General features: G+C 42.2%; 1 protein-coding gene across 3 annotated transcripts in view; it reads right to left on the bottom strand.

Annotated features, from left to right (window-relative positions):
• Positions 1–8,560: 8,560 nt before the first annotated feature.
• Positions 8,561–24,060, bottom strand: part of USP15 (ubiquitin specific peptidase 15) — a 78,705-nt gene continuing 63,205 nt past the window's right edge. For 2 of the 3 annotated variants that reach the window (XM_066633276.1, XM_066633278.1), the window contains 8 exons: positions 22,622–22,737; positions 19,663–19,935; positions 16,732–16,802; positions 16,372–16,487; positions 15,018–15,167; positions 13,252–13,355; positions 13,073–13,161; positions 8,561–10,411 (listed from right to left, as the gene is read on the bottom strand). In XM_066633276.1, coding sequence (XP_066489373.1) covers positions 10,226–10,411; positions 13,073–13,161; positions 13,252–13,355; positions 15,018–15,167; positions 16,372–16,487; positions 16,732–16,802; positions 19,663–19,935; positions 22,622–22,737 — 1,105 coding nt within the window. In that variant the 3' untranslated portion in view covers positions 8,561–10,225. The remainder of the gene's footprint in view (positions 10,412–13,072; positions 13,162–13,251; positions 13,356–15,017; positions 15,168–16,371; positions 16,488–16,731; positions 16,803–19,662; positions 19,936–22,621; positions 22,738–24,060) is intronic. The other variant, XM_066633277.1, reaches the window with a different exon arrangement.

The following is a 24,060-nucleotide window of genomic DNA, read 5'->3' as shown; positions in this document are numbered from 1 at the left end:
CAAAGCCAATTCAATTTGTGTTGTCTGATATATGCCATATGTCTGGTATAACCATAATTCCTTTTTATTGCCTGTTTTTCCTAAATTGGAGCAAAGACAAATAATCTCTGCCTGTAAAACAGTTTGTCCTCTTTTCCTCGAATCATCCTAATGGTTCATCCAGATTAAAGTAATTTTTCCTGGATACACGTGACTAAAGTTGGTACAGAATTTCAGATGCCTCACTTGTGCCTCATGGAGATAGCTGCAGGGCTTTTCATAATACTGTACTAGAAACATTAGCTTAATACTCTAGAGCAGTGGTTCTCAAACTTTTAGCACTGGAACCCACTTTTTAGAACGAGAATCTGTCAGGACCCACCGGAAGTGACGTCATCAGGCAGGAAAATTTTTAACGATCCTAGGCGGCAATCCTACCCACACTTACCCAGGAGCAAGTCCCATTTGCTAACTTAAAAGCATATACATGATAGCCTGTTAAAAGTATAGAGCTGTAACATTTACCCAGATGCCGTCACATACCATGGTAGCATCAAATCTATTAAAAATAAAATACTGAAATGAATGGGAACCCACCTGAAATTGGCTCGCAACCCACCTAGTGGGTTCTGACCCACCATTTGAGAAACAGTGCTTTATTCCACTTGTGTTCTTATGGTAAAATTGACAACTAATAGTTTCTACGGCAATTACCGTAACTCAGGCTGCAGTCCTATACAGTACACACTTACGTGGGAAGAAGTCCCATTGAACTCAGCCTCTGTCTTATTTGTAGACATACCTAGGACTGTGCTATCAATGTCATTTCTTCCATTTCTAACTGACAAAATGACAGCTTGTGGCAGAAATTTTAGCCCCTAAATAGAAGACTTTGTATTACTAAAAATTGGTTAAAAAGTTTTCCCCTCTCATAACCTACAGAAGATAAAAGGATTTCACTCCAAAGCACTGAATTACTTCATAGTGACTACCCTCCACTTAGTTCTAAACAGCACTAATACTGTGTTAATGATTCATCCATAGGCATGTATGGGGCATATCCATGTCTCACAAAATTTGGCAGTGCCCATCTTTTTCTATTTTTCATAGATCAGCCTCTTGCTTTATTGATTATTCAAGCTGTGTAGATAACAGTTGAATGTGAACTGAAGCCAAGGAGAAACATGTGTGGCTTTTAGCCACATTTCATTCATGAGACAGACCTTACATTCATTCCTGTTACAGACCTTACTCTTAACAAGCTACTATGTATATTCTCTTAACAATAATAATCAATGGGACTTACTCCTGGGTAAGTGTGGATAGGATTGCAGCCTAGGGTGGTTAAAAATTTCCCTGCTGGATGATGTCACTTCCGGTCATGAGATCACTTCTGGTGGGTCCTGACAGATTCTCATTCTGAAAGAATGGGTCCCAGTGCTAAACATCTGAGAACCAGTGGCCTAAACCAAAACCTTCCTGGATCCCCAGTGGGTTTTGTTCACACCAAGTCATTGGTCCACTCCACTCACCTGACCTAGGAGTAGGGAAATGTGAATGTCCATTAATTTCAAACCAGCCTATCTGAACTTGGGGGACTACTCCCCCCAAAATGGGAAAAAAGAGAGCTGACCAAGCTATGTATCATAAGATGCTAATCAAGCCACGATGAAAACTGTGATGCTAGAACAAGGTTAATCAGTGCGATGACAGTTCTGCTGCAGCAGAAGTCGTCCAAAAATGATGGTGCAACGCTGGAAAAATGCCATGCTGACATAGCTTGGATGCTGGCACAACTCTGCTGAGAGGCCACAGCAGGGAAGAGTCAATGTATACCAGATGCTGCCCCCCTTCAGATGATGGGCACAACCCCAACTCTGGAAAAAATGGTACACCAGCAACAGAGCTGACTTAAGTATAACTCCATAGGGAACAAAGGGGAAGGCCACTGGAACTCAAACCCTTGTCACGGAGAGATTTGTGTGTTTCGCATGGCTGTCCCGTACTGAGGGACCCATCTCTCTATTGCGCCCTGCTCAAAAAGTGTGGGTGTGTGCATTTGGGAGAGAGGAAGAGGGGCACAGAATGTGAGTGTAGATTCCTAGCAGTACTTTGTTTTTGCCCCTTTGGTGCTAATGCTGTAGTAAATTCTATAGCAAGTGCGGTTGTTTTGGCATCCTTATGTTGTGTATGTTTTTTGTGTGGTGTCCTTGGCATCTCCCCATGGTTGGTGATGCTGCCCATTCTTAGTGGCTGGTAGAGGGTGTCCCCCAGTGGTGGCTGCTCATTGACCATAGGTTTGCCCCTGACCCCCACTATTCACCCTAGTGGCACTTCTTTGGTGCTGGGAATGGGTGGATGTGATGATTGGCTGATGTTGCATCAATGATGTACTGACAGCACACCAACTTCAGGACACTGCTTCATGTTTTTATTTGTTTTTAAATTATGTTTTTAATATGTTGTAAGCCGCCTTGAGTCCCTTCGGGGAGAAAGGCGGGGTAAAAATAAAGTTATTATTATTATTATTATTATTATTATTATTCATGGATGACAGGCTGTGGTGGGGTTTCCATAGACTGGGAGGGGCTGCGCCAGGTTGGCATTGCTTGGACAAGTTTAGGATAAGGCAGTCATTGCACTGTCATTGGTGTGCGGTCCAAATAGAATTGCGGCCCGAGCTTCAGAGCAAAATAATGGAAGGTGCACTTCCATGGAGAGAAAGTGCTACAACAGGATCTCTTACCTATAATTTTTGTCTGGTCCAGTCTGGTCCACTAATCAGCTTCCTTCCTTCCTCTTCCTCTTCAAAGAAGCCTTCGTGTGTCTTTATCTCCCACTTGCTCCGTCAGGAATAATCAAGTGTAAACAGCAAACTGTTTTGGTAATCTAACACATTGCTGGCAGGATCATTCTGAGCAATTATCTGCTCTGTGGTAGACATTTCTGCCTTTCAAGAACATCTACTTGTCAGTCTTTCTTCTGCGAATACAGGGCATCTCAAGAAAATGTACACATATAGTGCCAAATTTATTATGCCATTATTCAAACATATACCGTAATCCATACATATACTGCATATGGCAGGGATGGCCAAACACATGGCTTGGGAGCCACACTTGGCTCTGACATAACTTATGAATCTTGGAAATATTTTGGCTGAGCTTTTTGCATTACAATTAACATAAAAGCTCAATAAATTTTCATACTTATTATTTTCAAGGTATAAACAGAGAGTCCTAGATTAAAACATAAATATATTTATTCACCATGAACATTAAACTTAAGAATTTAAATGCTTCTTAAATACTGTGGCTCTCACCCTTCTCTCATTTGGCTCTCAAAGATCTAAAGCAGTGTTTCTCAACCAGTGGAGCAGCTACCACTAGTGGTACTTGAGGTAGTGTCTGGTGGTACGCACTGGACTCCTGGATACCTGCCACCTGGCAGCAAGACCAGGAATGCAACACAGTAAACAGCAGTAGGAGGCTTGGCTCAGTGGGCAGAGCTCCAAAGCATGCTTTTCCTCACTTGAAAAAGCCCCCCTGTCCACCCCTGAGCCTCCTACTGGTAGTTGTTGCATCACATCTGGCCTCCCACCCAGAAGTAACTGGTGATGATGTCATCACCAATTACTTCTGGTGGTACTTCAAATAGGTGGGCTGTGTGAAGTGGTAGGGCAGAGGACAAAAGTTGAGAAACACTGATCAAAAGTTTGTCGTATGTGGCTCTTACATTGAACAAGTTTGGCCACACCTAGCTTATGGTGCTTGAGTCACGGGGGAATGCAAACATGCATTGGAACAGGTAGGCCAACTGGCCTGCACTGTATCCAGCGCAAGGTAGGTGTGGGCTGGACCGTAACTCAGGGTAAGGGGATTTTTTACCCCTATGGGGCTACTCTAATTTGCACCAGCGAGTTCACAGACGCAAATCCAAGTGGTCTGGAGTGATGCCAGGCTGGCTAAGAGGGGGGTTAGCATCCAGTTTAAGATGTCAAGGCCAGTTGCAACCCCTTTCTGGCCTGGTCCACCCACTGGTACATCGTCCCCAAAACGCCCCCATCCTGTCCTCCTCACCACCCTTTCCAACCCCCTCCACTGACCTCCTTAGGCCAGTGTTAACACGCTAGGTCTGGCGGTGGTCCTTGCACCAGCATACTAAACTCCTGAGGTGGCACAAATGTGCTTTATGGCACATTCATGACACCTCAAAGGCACAAGTTACTTGAGTCAGCCTAAGTGCCGGCTTGGATTACGCTGCATTTAAATTAGTTACTGAATTAGACCAAATGCTTGAAATGTTACCCATTGTCATCTATACACAGCTGACATTGTTGACTAAGGGCCCAATCCTATCCAACTTTCCAACACCGGTGCAATTGCAATGCAACCCTGGAGTAAGGGAACAAACGTCCTGATATCTTGAGGAGGCCTCTGTGAATACCTCCCCACCACAGGATGCAGTGCATGCCCCATTGGCATGACTGCACTGGCACTGGAAAATTGGGTAGGATTGGACCCTATAAGGGATCTGCATAAATCCACCTTTCTTCCATTGCTTTCCTTAGATGTTTGAATGTTGCAGGTTTTCTTCAATGAATTATGTGCAAATTAAAGCTACCGCAGATACCCGCATACAAGTAGATCTCACAGACAAGTCGAGGGCAGGTTTTGAAGCAAGAATTATAGAATTTTCTATGACCCTCGAATAAGTCGGGGTCATAAACTTGGGGTGTGTGTGTCTGATTATATTTTGTCTGATTTTACCCTAGGCCAGATCCTGAAAAATAACCTACCAGTAATTGTTACCCAAGAACTGACAGTCTCTAATTTATTAAAAATATAGTAAAATCATAAGATTAATTTTTATTCATAAACTTTTAAATTCTGGTCTTCACCATCTTTTTGTAAACACTATCAAAGAGTAATTGCACGGTAAACTACATACTAATAGAACAGTGGTTCCCAATCTGGGGTTCATGTACCCCCAGGGGCACTCAACAGGACCTTTAGGGGTACTTGAAAGAGAATGGAATAATGGCAGTGCTCCAGAATGCCTTGCAGGGTCAGCAAGGCAGGAAGGGAGGTAGCTAGTTGACTGTGAAAGCCCCACCAATAGCTAATTTTTGGTGATCAATTCATGTATGAACCAGTGATTGAAGACCAGTACAGGAAAAAAACTAAAACATAAAAAAGTGATCTATCACTCAGAATTTCTCAGGACATTTCTGGTGCAAAACAGTGCAAAGGCAGAGTCTTCTGCTCTTAAGCCAGAAGCTCTACATATAACACACAACTTAGATCACAACTGGGAGTGTGCAATTCAATTCACAGCAGAGACAAGCAACAGCAAATGGCTGTGACCAAGTGCAGCTGCAGATAGCTGAAACCCTATTTACTCAGAAGCAGACCCATTGCTTTCCCTGGGTGTTATTCCTCTGAATTGTAGTTTGTGAGACATTTGATGGGAGTGTTTCCACTTTCAGGGAAGGTGCATCCTGCAGCTGCAACAAGCCCACCCTCACCTGGTCTGAGGGCTGTTTCCTTCTCTTGATTTACAGCAGGATCAAGGCTGTCAGGGGGGTTTCACTCTTAAAGAAGTGGGGTGATTCTGGGGAGCTGGTTCAGCTCTGCTCTCTGTCTTGGGGGGATGTGCGGATGGAAACTGCTGTCTGCTGCTTAATCAGTTTCCTGGTCAGTTTCCCTGATTGCATGGCTTGTAAATAGGGGGCAGAGAAAGAGGGACAGTGGGGAAGGGAAAAGAGAAGGGAGGTACAGCGGGTCAGGAGAAGGGGAGAAAACAGTACAACAGAGTGAAGGCTGGTGGAGGGAAGAGTGGGGTTGGGCGGTGCAGGAGTGGGGGCGGGTGGGAGGGAGGGAGGCTGGCTGTGTGGGGGGCTTCCCTCCTCCCTCTCGCTTGGAAGAAGCAGATGCAGAGCTGTAAACTCTGCATGAAGAAGCAGCCCTCCCGTCTCTCTCCCCATCTTCAAGCTATGATCTTTTCCTGGGAGTAAGCCCCATTGACAATAATGGAACTTACTTCTGAGTAGGCATGCACTGGCTTGGGCTCAAAGGCTGCCATCCTATGCGCACTTTCCTGGGAGTAAGCCCCATTGACAACACGCATGGGATGTGCTCCAGTCTCCTGCTCCCCTTTCCTGTCCTTTCAAAGAGGACAAGTTTTGTGCTTTATCAGAAATCATGATGCTGATCTCCTATCACAAGCACTACCTGCTTCTCCTGTATCAGAATATGCATCATGGAGCATGAGTGTGTATCCTTTTTGCTTAGCTGTTTTACAGCCCAATCCTGAGTTGCCCGGGGCACCCAGGCTTGGTGGCACAGAGAACGGCTGCTGCCAGATCCTACGCGGCCTGGGCTACTGCAGGAGGCAACTCGGGAGAAGGGAACTTCTGTCCTCTTCCCTCGGGTAAGGTAAGCAGCCCTGCAATGGGGCTACTCACTATCGCCAACCAAAAGGTCAGGGATAAAGTAAAGGTGCTCGTGTAGGGTGCCAAGCCCTTCATGAGTGCCTTGCATCCTGTGGAGCAGAGCTCCTCAGACCTGCCTCCCTCCCTCCCCCGGCATGCCTCCAGCCCACCCCCCCACGTCACACCTCGCATGACATCTTCCTCCACCCCCGCCCGTTCCCTCCCACGTCACACCTCCGTATCACGCCTTCCTCCACCCTTGCCGGCCTCTCCTCTTCCTGAAACGCCTCCTCAATGCCCCCACCCCTGCCTACCATGAGACCATGAGACTGCTGAGCCACGGAACCTGGACAACTGCCCCACGCTAGCCCAGCACCGGCTGGCGCTGGGCTAGCACGGGTGGGAGCCCGATGGAGAGGCTCGCAAACATGCATTACGGCATGTTTGCAACAGTGCTTGGTGGCATGAAGCTGTGCCACTGACCACAGGATTGGGCTCTGAGTCTTACAGTCTTGAGTAAGAACAAGAACAAGCCCACAACTTACACAGCCTTGGATTGTTCTTCCCAATTTTGGAGGGAATAAAATAGTGGAAAGCACAGGGCCTTAGAGGTACTTGAGTTTCCATACCAGCTGGATACAAAGGATTTCTTACTGTTATTTTAGTATTGTCTCTCTTCAGACTTCCCCTTGCTCAATTTACCAAGACAGTTTCTTAGTTTTAATTGTTAAAGGATCAAACTAGTTAGTACTTTTGTTGTTTATCCATCATGAATATGATACAGAATGGTTGAATATTTAGTACATTCAAAATGCATGAGAAGACACACTAAAGGCCCAATCTTACCTAACTTTCCAGTGCCAATGCAGTCCCAAGGTAAGGGAACAAACATTCCTTTACCTTGAGGAGGCCTCCACGACTCCCCCCCCACACACACACACTGCAGGATGCAGCACACACAGTTGCATCGATTCTGGGAAGTTGGATAGGATTACGCTGTGAAACTCCGGAAGTGGGTCACAATAGCTTCAGGGAGCTGTTTTGAGGTGGAGTCTGCAGAGGGTAAGTAAAAAAAAACAAACCCTTTTTTGTGGCAGTGGCATAATCCTAGAAAGGCCATCACCATGATAGTGCCACATCCCTTAAGGAGTAGCGACCAGGCTTCATTGGCTGGGTCATCGCAACGTCCCAGTTTGAGAACCTCTGTACTACACCATGAGAGTCATCTATTTGAAACTGGGAAGTCATTGTGTGTTTGCAAACTACTTTTTGACAGCAAGTGTTTACAGTACTATGGATGCTATATATACCTGGAACATACTAACAGTACTAACATACCCTGCCTAACAGATCAGAATGAAGTGAATATTCAATATGGAACAAACTTCTTTCATTGAATCTGGATGTCACCCCTCAAAATTTTATTTAAAAATATTAACATATTAATTTTATTGTACAATATAGGAAATACTTTCTATCATCATCTTGGAACCACATATCTCTCTTTTACTTAAACACACTCTCAGCTGAAAGCAAAAAATAATGATTTCATTACCTGTTCCCAACTTCTATAACATATAGACAGTACATTCTATGTGACATGCCTCCAAGTAAACAGCAAGCCTTTCAAGTAGGGTACAAGTCAGCCTATGTCTGATTTAGCATGTTTTGATTATCAGTGTTTTTGGTTTTAACCTAGCCCCTTTGTTTACCACTATCGCCCTATGCACAAATAGACTATGCACATTTCCTATGGATGAAAAAAAGTATAATTTTGAAACTGCCCAATTTGACTAGCATTGAATCTATTTATTCTAGGAACAAATTTCTAGAAATAGCAGAACATTTTTGCCCCATGTCACTGGTAGAGAGTATTTGACATGGAAGAATGTTCAGTCCCTCTCATGCAGGTTAAAATAGTCTAGAAAGGACTATACCACATGCTTTTTTCAAATGTATGAGTAAATACTACACTGCTATATTAAGCTTTTTCAATCCATCATTGGTTTCAGGCATTTTATCTGGTTCCTTAAGATATGACACCTGCTATTATATGATCAGTATCACTTCTATAAGATAACATAAGATCTCGACAATATGTGGTGATCTATTACCAATGATTATCTGTAAGAAATTGAAAAGACTAAATAAGGCCTTGAATAGCTTTATTGAAATTTGTATAAATAAACATGCGCATTTCAAATGTAAACCCAAGTGAACTCAAGTGCAGACAATTTTTTAACCTCTGTCATGCAGGAGGCTAGCTTACATTTAAAAAAACAGGAAGCAGCTTTAAAATACCAGGATGAAACACCAGCTTTTAATATCAAAGTATAAAGCAAAGCCATGTCCACAAACCTAATTTTATCCTGGTCAAATGCAATTTTAAACTTTTAAATGCTAACATAAATAAATAATTTACCAAAATGTGCACTCACAGAGTGAACTTTATTTACAATACACAATTTATAACCTATTGTATTTGATTAATTCAAGTGAAGATCATACTTTTTGCTTTAACAATGGTGGGACTTCAGGTAGTAGATATGTGAAGTGTGCCTCCACACTTAGGGAGTTCCTATCAAAGGCAGTATTGTATATGAATCAACAATACATTCTTTCAACTATATCAAAGGGAAAGCAGCAAATAAAAAATGTTTCAAACTCACACATATTTTTGGCATCCCAGACTCCTTGAACACAGTTAAAAAAACCCAATTCAATGTATGCTTTTTCTACTTACTGTACAGGTTCTGACTCTTGAACATGCAAATGCCAATTCTTCTATAAATAGTTACCTTTTGAGATGTAAGGCTATGGTGAATTCCACCAAAAATGCACATGAAAAATTAACAGACCTACCTTTGAACCAGTTGTCCATTAACAATTTGAAGGCAAGTTATATGGAACAGTCATCTAAGCTTGATGCACGGATTTTACTATGAATACAGTATACTATTAAAAATCGGACCCTATCACACTGTATGTAGTTTGTAAATTGCCAAACTACCCAAAATGGGGGGGAGGGGACTTACAGCACAATTAAAAATTTTGGACTGACACCAGATTAAAGTTACGCACATCTTATAAGCAAGATAACAGGAATTATGTTTACAAAGTAGATCCAGCAAGCAATGAGGGATACTTACATTTAATTGAAAAATTCAATTCCTTTATGCAGCATGACATCCAGAACCTGTTCCACAGCAGCAGTAAGATGAACATAATATTCTGGAAGATTACTTTTACCACAAAAGGTTAAAACACCTTTTCAAGTTACTTTCTTTCTAGCATGATTAAGTGTTTCTCTTTTTTCATCAACATTTATTTTAGGGGAAAACTTAGAAATTTGGTGTTCCAAGAATACTGCTGCACTTGTGCGTCACATATACGAGGCAAATCAGATGTTTGCTACAGGCATATGGACATCCTCAACAATCCAAGATCTGCAGTAATATTCCCAAGGTGTTAACACAAAGACCAAATCCAGAAATTGTTGATATTAACTTGCATCCAAAACAAAGAAAACCATAATTCATCCAAACTGCAGCAGAAACTGTAAAGGGGTTTATTTGCGATTTCCTATATAGAGCTTGTGAATACAAGATTGTAAAGGTATCAGACAAATCCTGTTAACGTTTTCATTGTTTCACTTCAAGTACCGCACAAGTTAAAATGTAATAAGGATTTACATTCCGACATCTGAAATTTCCCATCTCAGATTTTATTTTTAATTTGGTGGGTAATTTCACTGTTTCAATAGGTATCTTCCACAAGAAAGTTTTTTTTTCTGTATGGCTTCTAGGCCTTCCATTAGTTAGTGTGCATACAATTTTCATTCTCTATATCATTATCATTCTCATTACTGTCTTCATCACTCTCTAATGGGATGCCTGTAGCAGCAGAAGCATCTTGTTTTGTTTCCCGGTCAAGGGGGAAAAAGCCAGTTCCACTGATAGTGTCTTGTCTCTGGTAGAAGAGCACATAGGCTGCTTTGGACTGGGGAAAAAAAAAGAAAAACATTTTTTTAGTATTCATGATTAATGTCTTGTTTTCCATTAACTCCATTTTCCATTAACTTTAAAGCCTTAATCTTACTGTGGGAAGTTAAATAGAACTTGTTAATATTCTACCTAAGGATGAAACACAGGTTTTTCCCCACCCATCTTTAGGTAATCTCTATGTGTTTCTCTATCCCAATACTTTAGCATGGGATTTTTATCCTGCTTTTATTCCCCACAAGGGGATTCAAGGGGGCTCACAGCAAGCAACAAACAAACACCAAGCACTAATATATACAATATAAGAACAATTTTAAAACAATTCAAACATATAACTGCTAAATTAAAACACCCTAACAGCAGAGAGAAACTGAAGTCAAAACTACTGATTACATTGACAGTGCAATCTTATGCACATTTAAGTGACTTCTCTTGAGTTCAATGGGGCTTATTCCGAATTAAGTGTGCATCAGATTGCAGCCTTAGCAATTTGCCTATCATAGTAAACACAGTCAGTCTGATCCTGGACAAGCCTAGGGAATAAATCTGAGATTTGCTGTTCTTATTCAAGCATTTCCATGAAAGGCTGTTGCTGCAGTCACAAAAAAGTGGAGGAATCTCCAAAAGGATGCAGATAATACTTTGTATTATAAGATGCTGTTAAAAGCCCAGTGCATTTTAGCAAATACTCTTCTTTGCAGACACTAAAGAAACAAACAATTATAACTAATCATGAAATATATTCTCAAGCAGAACCGACCAGGAAATAAACACAAACCAAATACTAAGACAATAATTAACCAAAATACTCTCATAAAATAAATGAAAAAATGTTATACTTTTACTGCACAACCGAAGTCAAAAGATGCCCAAACCAATTAAAAATCAAACTTAAGAATGTCAAAAAGTTTTAATCTTTAAACCACATGAAACACAATATAATAGACTATTTAGCACAAAAACAATAAAACAACTTACAGCCCAATCCTATGCAGGCTGCTGCCCCATGGTACAGGGGCGCTGAAATGGCCGTTGCTGTATCCCATGGGGTCAGGGAAACTGCTGGAGGTCTCCTCGGGATAAGGGAACATCAGTTCCCATCAGTTCTCTTACCCCATGTTGGGCCCTGGCAGCTCCTATGGGTCTACTTGGATCTGTGGCAGTTGTTTAGATGGAACAGAACCAAGGAGACCTGTGTAGGGCTCTGAGGCCCAGAAGGGATGATAGGATGCAGCCACAGCCTCTGCTGCTGTCCCTGCCCCAGCCTGAACTGCTACCTGATTCATACTTTCTTGCCCAGAAATGTTGCCTCCCCACCATCCTTCCCACACCCTGGAACATCTCCCCCCGCCACTCAGTGGGGAATTTACTGTTGATGGATCCCAGTGGCTGTCAACCAACATGGAGACTCAGTGCCAACTGATGCTAGCCTCCCCGCTGACTCCTTTCCTCTCCCAGTCGCTGCGACACATTGCCAGGGCAGCGCATGGTAGATCGGTGTAGCCCAACAGTAGGATTAGGATGTTAAAGCTCTCCCCTTGTCTCTACTCCCTATAGTTGCTGAGGCCTGATATTCCCCTTGTCAATATTATCCTATAGCTGCATAGAAAACAATTATAGTTATAAAACAAGTATGTAAATACTGACAAAATGAACTCTCTTAAATGCAACCAGAGAGTGAGGGAGAAAATGGGTCACCCCCTCAATGTATCTTGAGATGGTCTTTAAATAATCTCAATAAAATCACATTAATAAAGCATGATCTATATTCTCATTGAGACCTCTAGGGGACATACTTTGCAATCTCAATATCCATTGCGTATCTTCCCTTGACAACAGATACTCACTGGTTGCTGCCACATTTTTTGCTGGGTTGTCACACCCAGCTATCACAGCAACAGCACTGCTCTGGAATGAATTACCTGTGCAATAGTAGTGGTCAGAATTTTTTCCCATGCCTACAAATATCACACAGAAGCTTCCAAGGAGATTATGAGCAATTGTCCCACAAGACTCTGGAACTTCCTCTCAATATATGAACAGAACCACTCAAAATCGGATCTCCAATATGTCACCAACACCTCATGACCAACAGTATCTAAAGCTTTTATTTGCTAACTTAAGATTGTCAATCAAGACTGCAAGTGCAATCTGTCTGAGCCCTGCATGTTTTTAGGAAAGGGCCACTGCTCAGTGGTAGAGCATCTGTACTACATGCAGAAGGTTTAGGAACACCTGCTGTAGCCAGATGGACCAATGATTTGACACAGAATAAGGCAGCTTCATGTGTTCATGTTAGTGAGATGCACAGACTGAATAACTGACAAGGTGCATGGAGGTTGTATTATCGAGGTGAGCCTGAAGTGGCACTCACTAAAATACTCAAATATCATTTTCAATATTTCTATACTTTTTCTGTTTTTCACTGTAGTACCCATATTTAAGTTCTAAAGGCATTCATCCTTTCAGCAACTGTTACTACTGAAAAATATCACATTTGTTTGGTAAGCTCTCTTAGATTGCCAAGTTTGGTGTTTAAGGCAACAAGCATGCTATGCTAGGTTGTTTTTTAATAAAATACATATGCAGAACTGACATGGATTTTGTTCCTGGGCAAGAGCAAAGTCTTGCGCTTAGAAATAAAAAAAAAGATACTTGCCACTATTTGTTCCTCAGATGCAGTGGACACACTACTGTCATCGAAGTAGTACCACTTCCCATCATCTTTGTTTTTTGCAAAAGCAGTATCTAGGATAAAAAAACAGATATTTCGTCTGATAATCCTGCAAACTTATATTTTGTTATAGTACCATCATTCACGTAAAGTAGGTTACTCACAATGTCCTCCTCCCATGCCTCCATAATGGTTAGATACAGCAATCAAATTATAACGGCAAGGTCCAGCATTTGGATTAATTAGGAACTCAGACATATCCAGATCACTGTTTTAAAGAAAAGGTCACATTCATTGTTGAGCTTAGGAACTGGATTTGGATCTTTACATTTTACTTAAGCACTTAACTCCTTAAATAAAGCAATTAATAACTTTATATAACTCACTAAACGAATCTTATTGAAAAACCCAGAAGTCTAAAGGTTGTTAAACTGGTATTTATGAAGAGCTTAACACACACTTATAGGCAGCCTCCCATATCTTCGGATCACATATCAGTGGGCCCAATCCTATCCAACTTTCCAGCCCAGGTGCAGCTATAATGCAGCTATAAATGTTCCCATATCCTAAGGAGGCCTCTGAGACTGCCTTCCCACCACAGGATTCAGTGCACACCCCATTGGTCCAGTTGCACTGGCACTGGAAAATTTGATAGGATTGGGTCCCAAGTTATCCATGTAGGCAGGGGTGGGGTTAACACTGTTCAAATCCTTACTGGGGTAAAACTGTTGTTGCTTTTACAGGTCACTATAAGCATTCAAAGCTTATAGCGAAACATGGTCAGGCTGCTGGCAGCCTGAATGCTTGAAGAGACTCAATCAATGCTAACAGGAAGCAGTTAACTTCCATTCAGACTGCAGGCTGAAAATAAATGCAATTTCACAAACACGTTTGGGATAAGAGCATCAACCCTACACTTTATTATCTGGGAAACTGCTGGATAAAAGATTGGCAGCAATGGGCAGCCCAGCACTAGGGACATACAGGGTTCACTTTTAATCGGAAAGCATGTTAGCACAGATACATACAAAACATCACCTTTACAACATCACCTAAAAGGTTTATATGCCTTAACCATGATGTAGAAGCTAAATGCAACTCACACTAAATGAATTAATTTTTCAAGACAGTTCAAAACTTATATAATACATCTGTATCTTTCAGCTTCATTCCCCACTCTACATCTGCCTCTTACTGTCAGATGCAAAGCTACATTCCTATCAGAAATATTAAAGTACAGGTTGAGTCTTGGCATCAGTGAGGTTTCCGTACCCAGAAACCCAGTGGATGCTGAAAATGAAATCCATTGGAAAAAACCGAAAACAATAGCCCTTTACTCAAAGGTTTAAAAATAGCCTACCTTACCACTGTAATGCAGAAGACCAGCAGCAGGCAGACAATCAATTTATATCTTTCCAGGCACTCAGAAAAGCTTCACTCCAAGACAAGTAACCCCTCCCTTCACCAGGGAGTGCAGAAAATAATGTAAAGAGTATGCAAAGCAGAGGTGGTAATAACTTCTGTTCTGCATTTTCTCTTGCTCCAGGGGGAAGGGAGGGGTCACTTGACTTAAAGCGAAACCTGAGTGCCTAGACAGAGAGACTGATTGCCTGCTCTCCCCCATATACAATGGTGAGGCTGTTTTTAAGAGACATTTTTCATTTAATTTCTCATCGCATTGAGATAAAGCAGGGTGAAACATCCACTGATAATCTGTGGATAATTATACCTGCATGTATTAATTTTTACTCTGCCTTTCAATTTCAAACAAAATGGATATAAACATAGTAAGTTTAGCTTTAAGTTTAGTTCACAATAAGTCTGTTAAACCCACATAACCAATGGATTTAATTGCTTTTAAAAGTATACTTAACATTAACCATATATAAATATGAATACTATTCAATTGATTTTATTATAGATCTCTTACATGATAGGGAAGTCAACCAAAGTATCCAATTTATCTCTCATATATCTACTGTAAGAAAAACGCTTTAGATGCACTACCAATACTGGTGGCAGTGACCACAAATCTAGTTTTTTGGTAGCTTGCTGGTGTTCTTTACAGTTTGGGCAATACCTAGAAGAAAAGACATACACGTCAAACCCTAGTGTTACACTCAATTGAGGCAGATGTAATTGCTGTTTTTCATGACAGAGCAAGCATTCAGCCTGGCAAACAAAATAGGAAGGACTCATTTAGGTACTATGCTTTAAAAACCAATTTCCCCCCACCATTTATTTCAGTGCTTGAACTGGAAGGATAGTCCTCTGATTAGACTGTTGGGGAACAAGGAACCATTTATTTGATTAGGCAAACAGCTTTGTGAACTACTTTTTGTTGAAAAGTAGTCTATAATCCTCTTAAAATAATAAACATTTTTAAAAAAATGCTGTACCACTCCTGACATGCAGATTTTAAACACACACACACAGGTCTTGCAAGTATAAATCTTCTTTGGCATGCATATTCCCTCTAGTAATTGAACATATCTATAAAGGATATATTCTTAAGAAGTGTAACAGCAGATGTGCTGCACCGATAAGAATATCACCAAAAATGCAATTTTCCCGTTTCAAGGCACACACAGAATATTTTCCCCCCTGGTCCCTATCCAGAGAAAGAGTAGGAGCAGACCCCTGCTCAACACTCCCTCAATCCTCTCACTGGGGAGGGGGGGGGGAGAAGTGATTATTCAAATTAGAAGATCTCATAACTGAGAAGAATAGGTTCAGTCCCATGCACACCAATTTCCCTACTTCCATCAAAGTAAGTGGTTGTTTTTCATTTGTATGTATATGTATACAAAAACATAAAAGGATGGAACTTAAGGACAGCACTGCAGTTGGGATAAAAACTGTTCACCACAATGACAACATCCATCAATGGGAATCCCAAGTGGTAAGGAAATATCACATGCATAGCATCCACTTTCCTCCTCGAAATCCATCTAAAACAAGGTCCATCCTCCACCCATCCAGTTCATGCCTATTAGCTAATTTTCTAATTTAACAGAATTCCTCCTCTAGTGTACATGGCAATTCCACAAAGATTTTTCCAGACCAGCTAGAAACACTACGCACACTACTGGAATAAGTACAAAGCAAAGAGTGCAATAATCCCTCTAATGGTAGGTTTAGTCCTTGCTTCTCAAGGAATACTACCTTGAGAAATAAGAGTAAACTGTGCCATGTCTCTAGTCATGATCTCTGCAATACACCAGTAAGTACCTTCTATAGTTGGAGAAACCACTTTAACATATCAATTGCATTTTCACTCTTACCATGGATCTTCAGCACCTAGTTTTTCCTTTGTGGTGAACAATTCAATGCAATCTTTTAATTTCACAAAGGGCTTTTTTGGAGGTCTATAATCCACACTTTCATGCTTTTCAAAATCCTAAAGAGAAGTATTTCTTGAGTTAAGAGAACAAATGAAACAAAACTCATTTTAGTGATATTGTCTTATTGTAACCAAGAACTACACACTCCTAAATTTGGAAAACTAACCCAAAAGGAGAAAGCGATCTTTGCTACTATTAAATCGTGTAAACATTTTTTGAAAGTAAATATTGCGTAATGAGTACAACATTTTTATATACTATTTGCTAGTGCTGCTTCAAGATGTGCTAAAAATCACATACCTCAGCGGCATTTTCATCAAAGTATCTCTTTTTAAATTCAGGATCCCAATCCAAAGCCAAGAAAGATCTTTCTAAAAAGGAGAACACAAAGCTCTTTTAAAAAAAAAAAAACTGAATTTGAACTCAAATACTGTTGTTTAGTATTCAGGTACAATTTAAAGCAAAATCTAAGGGCACAATCCTACCCTGCACTGGAACAGGAAAGCCAGGAGGCTTGTGCTGTATCCAGTGCAGGATAGGGGCCAAAAGCAGCTCAGCCAGAGGCAAGGGGAAACTTTTCTCCTTTCCCCTATGGATCTCCTCAGACTTGCGCCACCTCTTGAGGTAGCACAAGTCCGAGGAGAGCTTGGGATCCGGCATAACTGCCAGATCCCAGCCCCACCTCCTGCTTCCCACCTGCCCGCCCCCAGGGCTACCCGCCGCCCTCCCTCCCCTGCCCAGGAACACCTCCCTCCTGCCCCCTCCCCCTCCCCACCTACCTCAGAGGCTTGCATTGACCCAGGCGGGCCAATGCAAGCCTCAGTGCCTTCGTCAGTGCTGAGGTTTGTTCCAACCTCCACAGGCTGGTGTGCCAATGTGCGCCAGCCTAGCCAACTCCTGAAGAGGCTCAAATGTGCCTTATAGCATATTTGTGACCCTCCATGGCCAGTGCAAGCAAGGGACTTGTGCCGGCTCAAGTCAAGGGCTGGATTGCGCCCTAATTCTCTAATGGAAAAATTGCATAAGCAATAGTACTATAAAAATATTTATATACCACTTTTCAACAAAAGAAATTCACAAAGCGGTTTAGAGAAAATCAAATAACTAAACAGTTCTCTATCCCAAAAGGGCTCACAATTTAAAAGGATACAGAAGAAACACTAGCAACAGCCACTACAAAAGATACTGTGCTGAGATGAACAAGAATAGTTACTGTTCCTCGGCTGAAGAGAAGCGCCATTTGAAAAAAAAAACTGCCTCTATGCTTATAAGATGTGCTCATGCTGTTGGGAAGTGCTATGCAGGAAAGTTTTAAATCTCATACTGCAAATCAGCTGTATCATAGATATGACTGTCACTGAAGCCCACTATGTAATGCCTTCACTCAGGATTATACACTCAAATTATGAAGAACTCCTTAATGGGACCAAAAATTAATAATCTGCCAAGTGCCATCTACTATATTATATACAATCCCCAGGCAAATGAAAGAAGCCTTTACACCAACATGCTCACTATAGTAAAAGAATGCAAACACTGGGCAAGATGGTCGAGTGGGTGGTGGCATCTCCATTGGGTCTTGAATGAAGTGGATTATTCTGATCCCTTTCAATCAGGCTTCAGGTCAGGCTTTGTGACAAAGACAGCCTTGGTCGCCTTGGTGAATGACCTACGCCAGGGACTGGACAGGGGAAGTGCATTCTTGTTGGTCTTGCTGGACTTCTCAGCGGCTTTCAACATCATCGACCATTGTTTCCTTCTGGGCCAACTGGCCGATCTGGGAGTCAGGAGGCACAGTTTTATGGTGGTTCCACTCGTACTTGAATAGGTCCCAGATGGTAGTGCTGTGGGATGCCTGTTCAGCACCCTGGTCCTTGAGGTGTGGGGTACCACAGGGCTCAATCCTATCCCCAAAGCTATTTAACATCTACATGAAACCACAGGGAGAGATCATCTGGGGATTTGGGGTGGGGTGCCATCAAAATGCAATGACACCCCAGCTCTCTCTATCCTTTCCACCACATTCCAAGGTGGCTACTGAAGCCCTGGAGCACTGCCTGGAGGCAGATGGGATCTGGATGAGGGCCAATAAGGTGAGATTAAATCCTAACAAGTCAGAGGTTCTCCTTGTTTGGAAATCTATGATGCAGGTGCTAGAATACTGTTCAGTGCTGAACAGGTTGCATTCCTTCTGAAGGAGCAGGTCTGCAGATTGGGGGTCTGCCTGGATTTGCAGCTGTTCCTAGATTCCCAGGTGGCGGCTGTGGCCGGAGGGTGTGTCTTTGCCCAGCTTTGGCTGCTGTACCAGCTGCGACCGCACCTGGATCGTGTAGACCTGGCTGTGGTTATCCATGCCACAGTGACATTAAGGTTAGACTACTGCAACCCACTCTACGTGGGGCTACCTTGAAGACAATTCGGAAACTGCTATTAGTGCAAAATGTTACAGCTGTGTGCTTTCTGGAGGTAGGCAGCTTGACTCTGTCAGGCCATTGCTCTGGCAGTGGTTGTCCATTCATTTCTGGGCCCAATTCAAGATGCTGGTTTTGATCTTTAAAGCCCTATATGGCTTGGGGGCCAGGGTATCTGAGAGATTGCCTACTTCTGTTCAATTTGGCTCGTCCTCTCTGGTCACCGGAGAAGGCCCATCTACAGGTGCTGTTGCCTATGGAAGTGGGAGAGGTGGCAGGAAGGAAGAGAGCCTTCTCAGTAGTGCAACCAACTTTATGGAACTTCCTCCCTTTCTGCTTACAAACCGCTCCCTTCTTAGAGGCTTTCCTGCAGGGCCTAAAGACACTTATTTAGATCAGCCATCTGAGTCCAGGTCTTTTTAATATTGGCTATTATGGGTTTTCATGCAGGTTAGCCCCTTTGTTACTGTTAATGATTGCTGGTAGTTTATGATTTCTGTCTTTGGTCTTTTAATGTGATATTTTTAATATCTTATTTTGAGTAGATTTTTAATGCCTATGGTTTTTACTGTGATTTACTATCATTTTACAGTTTTTACTGGTTTTTATTGTGATTTTATGTTGTAAGCTGTCTTGAATTTCCTTCGGGGAGATAAAGCGGGGTAGAAATTTATTAAAAAAATAAATAAAATCTAGGCAAGCTGAAAAAACTTATTTATGTTCTGAAAATGGAATCGATACCACTAACAGTAAATACATTAATGGAAAGAAATACCAAACAATAAAAAAAAAATCTGTTCCACTACAAACCCAAACTTACCATCTAGTCTAAGTTGCCTGTCATCAAACCTAATATGCCTGGTATCATCTTTGACATAATTGATGTCCGTGTTGCCTAAACTATTAAACTGGAATGTGAACAGTCGTTTTTTGTGCCCCATAAGTTGATCCTTGCAGGAGTCCTCTGTACATAATCCATTTTCAGAATCATTATCTCCTCCAACAGAGTCTTCTGACTGGCTGTTTTCGTTTTCAGAAGGAAGTTCCTGATCCTGGCTGGATTCATCATCTTGTTCATCAGTTTCCATTTCACCTAAGATTGAAGATGTCAAACTGATCAAACTGATAATGCTTTGCAAGTACCATACTATTATACATTCAGTGAAGCAAAGAGAAGCCACTGAAATACAGAAGCATGGCTGTGAGCATACTATGGAGGCTCATCTTGGTATTCGCTAGAATTCTGAAAAATGTTCCTACAGATTGGAAAGCAATTCTGCCACATTTACCCCAAGGAAAGAGCTATCAAAATTGCTTCTTAGGAAGGAAAACAGGCTTCAGATTCTCGGCTCCTGCTTATAACTCCTATAGTAGTGTTCACTCTGGAATAAGCCATCCCTTCTAAGCCTCAGCTGCAGTATGGGAACAATGCTGCTCACCGCCTATCAGTGGTTCCCAAACTTAACAGGGACATGGCACCCTTCTTTTGCAGCTGCCTCTTTTTTCCAGCTCTCCTAAGCGCCACCATCTTGGATCACATGAAATCTTGCAAGAATCATATGAGATCTTGCACGATCCAAGATGACAACACCTAGGAGAGACAAAAGAAGAGGACACCAGGGACATCCTGCAGTGCCTCTGTAAGTTCAGCGAGGCACCTGAGGGTGCTGCAGTGCACAGTCTGGGAACCACTGCCGTACAGGGTTATTGTAAAGATTATATCAGGCTAACATATGTGATATGCTTTGCATGCTCAAAAAGCACTATACAAGTGCTAGGTATGATGCTACACAGTCAATGAATACATCAGCCACACACCAGATTTCCCATGTGCTGGGGCTGGGCACTTGAAGAATCACTGATTGTGGGCAGGACTATAACAAGCCTCTGTATGACAAAATTTCAGAATCTCAGTGCTGCCAACATGAAGAACAAAACCTGATCCTATTGACACGGCAGTGTATAAAAATATTCTGCAATACAGGCAGACCTCCATGGGTTCAATAACTGCAGATTTGAATATGTACGGGTTCCACAGGGTGGGCAACCTGTTGCCTTCCAAATGCTATGCTCTGGTTGTGTCTAGAGGGCCTTTGGAGGACCAAAAAGCATGGCTTCCAGTTTTGGCCAGAACCAGAAGTCATGCTTTTTGGCCCTCCAAAGGCAATCTGAGGGGTGGGGAAAACATGCAAGGGCTCTCCAGCTCTCAGAAGGTCCTCCAGATGTGACCAGAGCACAGCTCCGGTTGTGTTTGGAAGGCAACAGGATGCCTCACTTGCAGATCTGAACATCCCCAGGTATCGGAGGGGCGTTCCTGCGGATACTGAGGACCGCCCTGTATATGGGTTGGATCCTACCTAAGTAGCATGGGTGCCACACCGCTTGTGCAAGAGATCTTTCTTTCCCTCCTTCTGCAGCTGCTCCTCAGGGTTAAGGTTTATACAAGAATGGTTCAGGATATGGCATGAGAGGCTGAAATGGGGATATTCGGGATGTGGCATGAGAGGCTGCAATAGGAAAGGGAGAAAGTGTCTAGCAACTAGGTGCAAATATCTTCTGCAAGCAGAGCTCTGCTCACTGAAGGTACGTGTACCCAGTTTCCAGTTACTCCTCATTCACACTGCGTTCCTTCACCCACCCACCCCCACATGCCATGCTTTTCCTAAGGGTATCCTGATTCTCAGGAATGGTTTTTCAGGGGGCTCAAGAAGCTGTAATAAGGAGACTGAGAGGGGAAGACTGCTTGCAGGAGAAACATTAGGTTCAACACTATATAATATTAGCTGAACAGATGTTACCACATTTACTTATTCTACATAGTCTTGTTATGATGAGGAACTATGCAAAATACAGTAGATGTGGTTACCTGAAAATCCAGCTTGGTCCCCATACCTGCACTGTAGACTGGGATTTCACCAAATATTGCCCACATAATTGCAAGCCCAGCACATGTCTAGGCATGTGCTATAACGCACACAACATTTGCTTTTCACTACCAAAGTTAAAAAAACCAAAAAGGTCACTGCTTATGTCAGGGGTGCTCACACATTTTTGGCTCGAGAGCTACTTTGAAACCCAGCAAGGCCCGGAGATCTACCAGAGTTTTTTTTACAATGTTCGCGCCATCATAACATATAACATTTATGTGTACAATGTATGTTGGTGTACCTTGAGCCCCACTGAGTATAACAGGACTTACTCCTGACTAGACATGCCTAGGATTAGGCTGTGAGGCTGCAATCCTAGCCACACTTACCTGGGAGTAAGCCCCATTGAGTACAATGGGCCTTACTCCCGGCGTTTCCTCCCAGAGGCACCTGAAAGGGGGGAGGTCGGCACTCCGCGATCTACTCATTTTGCCTCGCGATCTACCGGTAGATCGCGATCTACCTATTGAGCACCCCTGGCTTATGTAATGCAGTTGATCTATACAATGACCCTATACAGAATAAAACCCTTTCCAAAGTAAAGAAAAAACTCTTGGTATAAGTGCTATAATGTGTTACTCCAAATGAACTTCACACCAGTATGTGAATAACAGTTATACTAAGGATCCACAAGTATGCCAGGGAATGGTCACTACATCGGTTTCAAGCAATGCTTTCATTTCTGCTTACAACAATTCTCTTTAGAATCTGGTGAGGGCTGTATACCAGCGAGTCTATATGGCTAGGCTGCCATACCAGAGGGTCAGTTGGTGGCAAAAATAAACCATTCAAGGCAGATTGTAAAGCACAGCTAAGAATGCAAGAAATAGCTGCATATAATTTAAGTCTTACTTGGGGATCCTTCTTCATGAATTCCATTTGGACCATTACCATTGATACTGTTGTCCTTACAGCACTGCAAGGATGCTTCAGTGTCTTCTGTTTCAGTAGAGGTTTTCACGTATCGGCTAGAAAACACCAATCATTTGTTATACAAGCTCCTTCTCTTGTTATATTTCTATTGATATACTTGTGAACATATGCACGCAAGCATAATGAGATGGACCAAACACGAGTGCACTAGTTGTGCACTCTAGTCAGGGAGCATCCAAGACGACATGATATCTGTAGCCTGTTGCCACTCCCTTGCATCTGGCATTCAGAGAGGGGCACCTCTAAAATCTGGAGGTTGCAATCATGGTCTGTAACATGTGATGCACTTTCCCTCCATAAATCTGTCCAAATCCCTTATAAAGACCATCACTGTGGCAAGAAATTCCACAGATTAATTACTCACTGCTGACCCCTCAATTGTTTTTATGGTTTTTATTAACTATTTTATTTATTGTTTTATATGTTGTACATTTATTGTTAGAACTCTGTAAGCTGCCTTGGGCATTTGTTTCAGCATGGAAAGGTAGGAAATAAATTTGTTTTTAAAATAAAAAATAAAAATTTTCTTTTGTCTCTTCTAACTCTGTTGGCACTCAATTTTAGTGGATGTCTCTAGTTCTGGTACTGTGAGAGATGGAAAGGAATTCCCCTCTCCATCCCACGCATACCTTTATAAATCTCAATCATGTCCCAGGCCCCAAAAACTGAAGTCTTTCCTGAAAATGGAGCTGCCCCAGTCTAATAATCATTTTGAACATTCTCTTCTGAACCTTTTCCAATTTCACTATATACTTTTTGAAATGTGACTAAAATGTTACCACATTGATTTGTACAATGGCATAATAATATTTGCCATCATATTCTGAGGGCTCAATTCTATCCCGAAGGTAAGGGAGCAAACGTTCCCTTACCTTGAAGAGGACTCCATGACTGCCCCTCCACAACAGGATGCAGCACACACTCTGTTGGCCTGGCTACATCAGTGCTGGAAATGGATAGGATTGAACTCACAATCCTTTTTTTAATCCCAAGCATAGAATTGGTTTTTTTCACAGCTGCCGCACACTGGATCAACATTTTAATTGAGCTGTCTGCTGGCACCCCAAGAACTCTCTCCTGATCTGTCACAGACAGCTCAGAACCCATCCACCAATATGTGAAATGTGGATTTCCTGCACCAATGTGCATCACCTAACACTTACACTGAAGCACATCTGCCATTTTGCTGCCTGTTACCCAGTGACCCTTGGGGCACACTGCTTTCACCTCTTTGGAAACTGCTGCAGTAAAGGATTGCAAAAGTACAGAGCCCCACGCAAAGCTCTCTGTGATGTTGTCTGCTAGCATGTACACAAGCTCGCCTGCAGCCTCCTGGGGAGCAGGACACGGAGGCAAAT

The sequence above is a fragment of the Tiliqua scincoides genome, chromosome 7, assembly GCF_035046505.1.
Source record: "Tiliqua scincoides isolate rTilSci1 chromosome 7, rTilSci1.hap2, whole genome shotgun sequence".
NCBI classification, from domain to species: Eukaryota; Metazoa; Chordata; class Lepidosauria; order Squamata; family Scincidae; genus Tiliqua; species Tiliqua scincoides.
The sequence above is the reverse complement of the archived record's forward strand: the minus strand, read 5'-3'. Positions and strand labels throughout refer to the sequence as shown.